Below are 9,631 nucleotides of genomic sequence, written 5' to 3' on the forward strand. Positions count from 1 at the left end.
CCATGCAGCACGTTTGGGCTCCACAGTCCCCTGAGTGAGAGGCAGGAGGGGGAGGAAAAGAGAAAGAGAGAGACAGAGAGAGGCAGGAGGCGAAGGAGAGCTGAGAGAGAGGGGGGGAGAGGCAGTAGAAGGAGGAAAGAAAGAGAGAGAGAGAGAGAGAGAGAGAGAAAGAGAGAGAGAGAGACGGAGCGAGAGAACGGAGGCTCAGGAGAGAAGACTGATGTGGAGGAGAGATCTGAAAATCCCGTCTTATGATGGGCTAATTGGCTAGTATACTATAGACATACCCTCAGACACACAAAGTCTGTGTTTCACACTCAAAGTGGCTCCCACTCTCACATGCTCTTTATCTCTCTCTGTAGCCCCAGCTCTGCCCCTTGCATCTTCAGCCTTTCCCTTTTATGGCCCCGGACAGTGGACCACGACTATGTACTGAAATTTGTGAAGTGGCCCCCCTGCAAAAATTATTGCCCACCCCTATGCTAGTGGGACACAATAATGGCTGCTATAGAGGCAACCCTATGAGGCAATGCTTCCCCTCTCACAAGCAGAATCTGAGTGTAGCAAAGAAACTTTTAATAAAAGGAGGGAAGCGACTCTGCATTGAGGTGGGAAACCATGACAAACAGGGTTCATAAACATACACTCACCCCCAAGTAAGCAGGGAACAGAAAGTTCAGCTACTAAAAGTCTAACATCTTCTGGGAGAGTCTGTTGGGTGGCTCCGGGCTCGGCTCATATCAGAGACCACCTCTGATCTTGTCCTTGAGGTGGGAGTATAATCCACATGTATGAAAACAACACATTTGCCGTGGGCAGATCAAGACACTTTTGCTGAAGTCACAAAAAGCTGGTACAAAAGTGCAAACTTGACTGGAATATAAGCAATGATTTATACAACAAGCACCCGTTTATAGCTCTAACTATTTGCTATAGATCCATAAGCTTTCATTGTGATCTACAAATGCGGCGCGTCTAATCAAAGCTGCCCAAGCAGGTACCATTGGTTTCCATTTCAAACACTGGCAGGAGAGCAGAGCGGCTTTGGCTCTGGCAAGCCCCATCCCTGTGATTTGTGTTAGAGAGAGAAAAAATGAGCAACAGAAAGAGGAAAATTTAGACACCGGCCATCAGCTTCAGAGCAGCAGCGTGGATCAGGATGACGGATCCTCCAAATAGTGAAAGGCTCGTCCTACTGGGGAAGGCGACGCCTCCTCTGGTAGCTTGTTAATAAGAAAAAGCGGATCAGACAATGGATAGGAAATAATTCCAACAAGACAGAGATCCTACAGCTGGAAACAGCTCGTGAAACTTGTTTATGCCAAAGGGTTAATGCTAATCCATTTCCCCTCCACAGCACACCCCAGCCTGGGATTTACCAGGGACATTCTCCTCACTGGTGATATATTCCCCCTGTTTCCTCCCTCCGCAGCCTGCTTGTTCCCTTGCAAGAATCATTGGTGACACATTTCATCCATGCCAGTCCCAGAGACTCTGGTTAGAGTTTTTTATCTACCATGTAAGTGTATTCCCGTCATGAGAAGACACAAGTGTGTAGATTACTGACTGCAGATCTTAGGAGTATTATTTCTGATGGGATTTTATTGGGTTTGGGGGAACACATAGAGCTGGGCAGGGAGGGGCTGTTCCTTTTTGTGGGCGATTCTGACATTGCAACATTCCGTTTTGTCCCTATTTTAAAGGAAAATCAACAATTTTGGAATTTTTCGCACATGGCCCTAGGGCAGTCCACCACGCAGACTGTCCCAGAGTCAGGGGCATGGGAAATCTTGGAGTGCATGACTCCTAAGCATTCCTATTGTAAAATTCCAAAGATAAAATGTTTCATCAGGATTTTTCCGACCTGTTCTGGTAAAGTAGCTCTTTGGTCTTCTGAGCAGAGAGATGTACTTCCACTGGGGACAGAACGGGCCTCGTTATGAAAGGAAGGAAGATTGTTGGCTTAAGGGATATTTGTTCAGCTTATAGTTCAGAATTCTGAAGATGAATCTTTTAGTGCTCAAAGGGGTCCATTCTCCCTACAGAGTCATTCTCCCTATATTTTCTTTTCTGAAATCAACAGCACATAGAGTCTCCTGAAATCTGAGGATGCTCAGAGACTAATCATGGATGTATGAGAAATTGGATAAATGGAACATATAGTTAAACCCATTTATTTCTCAACTGGTTTCATATGACATGTTTGCCCATTGGGGTTTCTCTTGGCTTGTACTTCAATACAGAGAGCAAGGTATTGGCAAAACAATATAAAGAAAAAGTTTTTTTCTTACCAGAGTTATAAACACACATTTGGTCCTTGTTTCCTATGGTACAAACAGAGGTTCAATGAAATGTGATCGGCCCAGGTAAAATTTTCAACTCTATTCTACTTTTTCCAAAGAAACATGTTAATTTTCAGACTGGGTCCTACCAACAGACTGCATCTAGCCAGGAATCTTGCTTGTCCATGACTGATTTCAGGCCTAACAGCATTGTGGGAAGAAAAAAAGAAATCCCCTGGTGGACAATTGTGGAATTACTGACACAGGAAAAGTTTCTTTCCCAACACAGGCAGTTAGTAATTGCTATATGTCCTCAGGTCTAAGGATTATAGTCACTTTAAAAACAATTGTTTTATTCTGTGTAACATAACTCTGGAGATTCTGTCTGTTAGTGAAAACACTAATTCTTTTTTTTTTATTCTGTTGTACTCTTCAACTTATGGAAATCATGTGGCAATGAGTTCCACATGTTTACCCTTCATTATCCAACCAGATATTCCCTTTTACTTCAGCTTATTCTGATTTTATGAGAAAGTGAAACTGGTACTCTGATTTGCCACTGTCTCATTTATTATTTTTTTGTTTTTCCATCATGTATCTCTTATGGGTGTCCCTTCTTCTAATTAAACCATTTCAGGCTCATCTGTAGAAGTATCTCCACACGTCTCCTCATTTTCAACATTTTTAGAGCTAGTGTGATCAGATGCTAATCTAATATCCCAGGAAACGCTGCCCCAGGAAAGGCTTCCCTTCAGATTCCTATAATGGTGCTGTAATATTTTCACATAATTCTCTATCCTATGGCTTCTTAGGCCGGCTAACATTTTGTTTGTTTAGAGACCTAGCAGCATGCTGTGCAGAGATTTTCACTAAGATTGGCACTGAACTCCCCACAATGATAGCCGGTCTCCTTCTGAGTTGGCCCCGCTCATTAACAAGCCAGTGACGTTGTTTCTCCCAATGGGGAGCACCTTAAATGCCTGTCAGTGACTTTCACCTGACGTGGTGTTGCCCATTCACCCAGCTTGGTCACATCTCTCTGAAGTTCCTCACCATCGTCCCTAGCCCTGACTGCCCTAAATAACGTGACAGCTGCACACTAGGCCTGCTCCCTGCCTCCAGCCTACGGCTTGGCTGGACCCTGTCTGAGAAGACACAGCCGCTCTGCCAGGCCCTGCAGGGGGCGTGTGTGTGTGTAAAACTCTCAGCGGTTTGGGACCTTACCCATCTCTAGTGAGCCCCTCGTCATGGTGTCTAGGCACCTTCTCTGTCCTCAGGGAACACTTGGGGCCCAGTATCTGCCCACCCCAGCCTGAGCCCTTGCTAGCTGCAAAGTTTATGGCAGCCTGTCACCCCCCAGCCCTGGTGGCAAGTCCCCATGTCAGTGTCCTTTTCATCAGCTCTCCCTGTCCCCTCCCAGGGGTTTCAAATTCCCCCAGCAAACATCCCCCCATCACATTTCTCCCGTTCAGCCCAGTACTCACTGTCCAGATACGCGCAGTTAAAGTGGCTGCAGGTCTGGTTTGTGCTCCGGAGGACGTAGCTGTTAGTTGTACTCCCTTCTTCTTGAAACACTCTGAATATCTCATGGACTGGGATTAACACTTCTTCCTCCTCCTGAAAGTTTGAGAAGTTCCTGATGTCAACGCCGAAGCACGTGTAGATGGTGAAAAATGTGTCTGTGCCAAATATCTTAGCCACTTCTTTATTAACTGAGGAAGAGGTAAATTGTCCAAACCTAATGGGGTCTGATCCTGTGTGCTGAAATCTAATGCCTTTAACCCCCCGGTACACCGCCATTTTGTACCTCTCGTCACACTTCCCTCGTAAGAGCTGTAAGGCTCTTGTCAAATAATAATGAAAGGCTTTGAACTGAAAATGCTCCATGTAGTTATCTCGAGATGTCCCAGTACTTTTTACTGCATGATTAAACTCCTCGTGAAAGTCATTGTCAGTATAGGCTACTATGGCTCTTCCATGCTCATCCTTAAAGCCCGTGGGGAGAGGAAGCTTTGTTTTTACTTCTTGCCATTTTTTTTCTGAGGTTTCCCACACCATGCTAAACCGCGAGGACATGGACTTTTCTTTCTCTAATAGTCCAGGCACAATTTCATCCATTTTATTGGCACATCCTATATATTGGTCATCAAAAGCAGCAAGCACCATGTCCAGCTCCACTTGGCCTTTTGCCTGGGAAAATAAAGGAACATTATTAACACATTATTAACACATTAACTTTGTGTTACAATAGCATCAAGGGATCTTATCTCTAAAGAGGAGGACGCCATTTTGCAGGCAAGTGTAGAATTGCACCTCTGATCTGCCACTGGTAGGAGTTGGATCAAGAGAAGGATGTGGGAGAAGGTAGGTCAGAGGGAGGTAGGAATGGAGACCAATCCAGAAAGCAGGGACGTGAGGCTGGGAGAGAAGGAAAGAGCCAGTGGTGGCTGGCGCACACAGCCAATCAGAAAGGGCAAAGACTGCCCAGCAGGGTACAAGCACATGTGCAGTACGTGTCACATGACAGGCATGTCTGAGAGAGTGCATGTGGAGAATGGGGGTTACTGTGTGAGATAAAGCCCAGTACAGCAGCATATTTAATCCTGTGCCTAACTTGAAATAGGGACGTAGCCCCCACTGATGTTTGTGGGACTCCGCGCATGCTTACAGGTAAGCACATGCTTACATGCTTTGCTGGATCAGGGCCAAAATATTTTCATGAAGTGTCATTAACAGAGATCTTGTTAAAGGAAGAATTCAGGGTGATGCTTCCTTGCCAGCAAAACACAGCTGCTCACTGTTACCCTATTTGAATATTTCTAGAATCCAGTTTCTCCTACTGCCTGCCACACTGGATCCTTAACACCAGGTTTCCACCCAGTGATTTTTATGTACCCTTTGCATGACCTACAGTGCCCAGTAATACAAGGTGTTTCATCTCCAATTGTGCTAGAAAAGGACGGGTCAGTCTGTTGTGTGTCACACTGGGACAAAGCTTAGAGAAGCAATTTCTCAGCACCACTGTGGTGGGTTGTACAACCTCTACCTTAATTGCTATGTCTACACTATAAGGCTAGGTCTACACTGGCATGATCTTGCGCCAGAAATATGCAAATGAGGCTAAGCGTGGAATATTGCCAAGCCTCCTTTGCATACCTAATGAGCCACCATTTTTTTCAGAAGAGGCTCTTGCACAAGAAGGAGCATCTACACTGCCCCTTCTTGCGCAAGAAAAACTCTCTTGCGCAATGCCATTATTCCTGAAAATAATCAGCGTACCGGCATTGCGCAAGAGGTTTTCCTTGCGCAAAAAGGGGCAGTGTAGACGCTCCTTCTTACACAAGAGCCTCTTCCACAAAATGGCGGCTCATTAGATATGCAAATGAGGATTGGCGATATTCCATGCTTAGCCTCATTTGCATGTTTCTGGCGCAAGATCGCGCCAGTGTAGACAAAGCCTAGAGTTTTTCCAGCTGCCCAGGTCTGAAGGCAGCTCCACAATGAGCTCAATACAGAAGTAAGGGTACCACAACCACAAGCCCTCAACTCTGCTCCCAACTCCTTTTTGGGTCAGAGCTCCCACAATGACAACACTGACATTTCAGATTTTAAAAGCTGAAATTGTGGCATGTGCGTGTTTTTCAAACCCAATGGCTGTGAAACAGACCACAGTGGACTGTGACGTTGATAGGGCCCCAGTGATGGGAAAGCCCAAGAGGCCTTTGGACTGGAGCATGGGGGGTGAGGGGGAGACCTCTGCAGTCCCTCCCTGGGCAGTAAAACGTTCAGAGACCTGAGGGGAACGGGAAGGCTCCTGCAGGGTGAGGAGGGAGCCTGAGCGGGGCAGAAATTGGTTTACAGAAATTGTTCTGTTCCTGTGGGATCACGCTGGGGAGATCCGGGGGAAGCCCTGCGGATCCAGCCCTGACAGAAGGCTGAGCCTGGAGAGGCTGTGGGGAGACAGACAGGGAACAGGCTGTGGTAGGAAGATGTCCAAGGAGTCTGATGGAACAGAGCTTGGCTGCTGGTTATGGGGTTCATAGACGGGCGCCCAGTCCAGGGAGAGGCCTGCGTTCCTGACTAAGCAGTAGGAAAGGTGATGAGGGGCTCTGATTAGACAAAAACTGTCAAAGCTGGTCTCAGTGGGCTTGGGCTTGCCACAGTACAGAGGACCACACCAGACAACCTCGCGGGGTCCTATCCAGCCCCACACATCTATGGGTCTAAGGCAACCTGGCACCCAACACAGCCATGAGCAGAAACAAGATGAAGTACAGACACGTTCACAGGCAAGCTTACCGGAGGGATTTCCAGCCAGGTTTGCAGCCAGAAGTACGTCAAGGGGATCAGCAGAGACTTCATGGTGGTTCCAACTCCCCCCATGCAGCTGTGGGAGAATCCACCAGGAGAGTCAGTGGAGATTTGAGGGGAAAGAACATCACAAAACTAAACATCGTCCTGCTTGTGTCCTGTGATCCACTGAGCCACGCTCAGGAACTGGGGTTTCCCAGGGAGGAGCTGGTCTCTCATGGATCGCAGCCATCCCATGGTAGGGGGGTGACCCTGGAACACAGTTCTCAGCAGGAGGGGTGGGGAGCGGTTGGTGGGAATCCTGTTTTCACTCCACCATGATCACATTAATTGAAAGGACTTGGGGGAGGGAGTGTTTCACAGTGCTGCTGTGTTACACGTCAGCGCACTTAGGCTGCACAATACACAGAACCCAGCGGCCAGGCAGGTCTGTCGATCGTATCAAAAGGAATGGGGCTAAAGTAGCGACACAGCTCGATAGTTCTGTGTTTCATGCAAGAATCTGGTCAAGTGATTGCTGGGCAAGTAACTACCGTACAGCCTGGGCCTTGCTGCTCCGTTCTGCCCCATGGCTAACGCAGCAGTTAACGACTCGAGGCTGTTCTATGTGTAAGGGTCCCAGCCACACACCCTCACAAACAGATCTGTCACTGGGCCTGGCCAGGGTCCCAACCTCCAGCCTCACGGCCCTCATGGAGACAACCAGCAAACAGACCCGCAGCTGAGTGTCTTTACCTCTGAGCGTCTTTTGTGCACCTGGTGCATTCTCAGTCTCTCCTGCTGCTGCACGGGGGATAAATCACTTTTAAAGGCATTGCCAGAGGGGGAGGGGAGCCTGGGTCTCCCAGCACAAAGGAGGTGCCAGAGCCACTGAGGCACAGAATCTCTCTGCCAGGCTAGTGAGTCTGTTTGTATCTCCGCAATGGCACAACTCCAGCAGTGGAGCAGAGCAAAGCAGCCGAGCGTGGGACTGGTTCTGCAGAGGCCGGGTCTGTCCCCTCACACAACAGGGGATGGGTCCTAGCTCATGTCCCGCTCTGAGGCTAGGGGAGGGAGGTTACCTGTGCCAGGGAATGTACTAACCATTGGGCTAGAAGTTAGGAGGGAAATCCTTCTATTCCCTCCCAGCCCCCGCTTTTTGTGAAAGCTTCTCTCTCAGGGCCCAGTCGGACAAGCCGTGGGGCCCTGTTGCCAGACGTAAGGGGGCCAGAGGGTCGTGACCCCCTCCTTTTTTACAAAAGAAACAGATGGGCTTTTTGCAGGATATTTACGTAGAATTTTAATTCCTGCACCACCTTGGCCTTTCCCCTCCTCCCCTGCTCCACAAAGGTTTCCGTGCCCTCGTCCTGGCACAGGGTGCTTGGCAGAGACACACACACAGCAGCCTAGGGAGTTCTTTCCTGGAGACATTCAGGTATCAGACAAGTTTATAGAGCTGCAGGACTTGGGAGCAGCTGAGCAGGGAATCTCAAGGGGGTCTGATTCTGGGATTTAGGAGGCTAATGTGGCAGTGCGGGATGGCTAGAGATCAGATGCTCAGGCAGTCACTGGATGTGAGGAACGGATCATCTTGGTGGCTGTGCCAGTGCAGGACAGAGCTTTACAATGAAGAAACAGGGATGTTTGCCCTCTAGGGAGCAGTTATGGGCGGAGGGCATCATAGGCAGAGGAAGGAATTGCTTTCCCAAACTGTCAGTCTGGCCCCACCATACTTCACCCCCAGAATACCCATTGTGTTGCTGCCCCCAAGCATCCGCCCTCCATGTGCTCCATGGCTGGGGAGGATGGGGCCGTGCACCCTCCTCCCTCCCCATGCTGCTGAGTGGAGGGAGGGCAGCTTGGATCCCATGGGAAGCGGGACCTGGGCAGAAGGGGCAGGGTTAGGGCTTGCCTTCCCTAGTCCCAGTCAAAGTATATGATGAGGTAGGTGTAGACAGACTCAATGGATTCTTTGTTTTCACTCCCTAGGGTTGCAATATTCTGTAGCTTCCCCCCACCCTGGAAGCCTTTCTAACCTTGTATCATACCAGAGATCTAACATCTACTCAGTGGAAACCACTGGGCTTCCACACACCAAGTGCTGCCCTCTCAGACTGTAATGTGTGGTACAGAAGCACACGGGGATCCCCACCTGGAGTGTGGGCATGTGGTTCTGGGGGCTCAGGAGTCCGTCCCTCCCCTGAGGAGTTTACTCTCAGACAAAGGCTGGGAGGGAAAGCAAAGCGAGTTGCCCAATGAGGTGGCCAATGACAGAGCAGGGATGAGAGCGTGGATCACCCAGCTCTGACCCCAGTGCCTTATCTTCAGCACCCAGCACCTCTCTGGCACATTTGCACTGTCCCTGTGGTGAGCTTTGTAATTTTGTCTCTTGTTTCATGTATAATCTATTAATTTTTCCAAACACAACAAATAGACCAGGATGCAAAAGCATGTCGCTTCCTCTCCCCTGTTCTCCCCCATCCTTTGGCCGAGCCCTCGTTACTTACTAGGTGTGTTATGATGAAGCTGGTATTTTGGTCTATTTGTGGTATTTAAAAAAAAGATACATGTTCAGGCTCTTCATTAATCACAATGAAAAATTAAATAACTCATAATGAAAATTAATAATCTGATAGCATTCTTCAACTCCCTGAAGGGGGGTTCCAAAGAGGATGGAGAGGAGGCTGTTCTCAATGGTGACAGATGGCAGAACAAGGAGCAATGGTCCCAAGTTACAGTGGGGGGAGGTCTAGGTTGGATATTAAGGCAAATTATTTTCCTAGGAGGGTGATGAAGCACGAGGATGGGTTCCCTAGGGAGGGGGTGGAATCTCCATCCCTAGAGGTTACTAAGTCCTGGCTTGGCAAAGCCCTGGCTGGGACGATTGAGTTGCGGTTGGTCCTGCTTTTAGCAGAGGGTTGGACTTGATGACTCCTGAGGTCTCTTTCCACTATAGGATTCTATGAAATTTTCAGGCTCTTCAGTCACCATGATGAATCTGGTATTTTGGTCCATTTGTTGTATTTGGAAAAAAATAAATATTTTTTAGGCTCTTCATT

The 9,631-nt window shown here is 48.4% G+C and overlaps 1 protein-coding gene across 1 annotated transcript; it reads right to left on the minus strand.

Moving 5' to 3' along the window:
- Positions 1-995: 995 nt before the first annotated feature.
- On the minus strand, positions 996-6,691 carry LOC102444481 (ecto-ADP-ribosyltransferase 5-like). The gene is made up of 4 exons (XM_075919667.1): positions 6,582-6,691; positions 3,767-4,472; positions 2,292-2,324; positions 996-1,223 (listed from the first exon to the last, which is right to left on the minus strand). Exons 1-4 carry the CDS (start codon positions 6,663-6,665, stop codon positions 1,117-1,119), a joined length of 930 nt encoding a protein of 309 aa, XP_075775782.1. The 5' UTR covers positions 6,666-6,691; the 3' UTR covers positions 996-1,116.
- Between the last annotated feature and the right edge of the window lie 2,940 nt (positions 6,692-9,631).

This window comes from Pelodiscus sinensis, chromosome 1, assembly GCF_049634645.1.
Source record: "Pelodiscus sinensis isolate JC-2024 chromosome 1, ASM4963464v1, whole genome shotgun sequence".
In the NCBI taxonomy this organism is placed as follows: Eukaryota; Metazoa; Chordata; order Testudines; family Trionychidae; genus Pelodiscus; species Pelodiscus sinensis.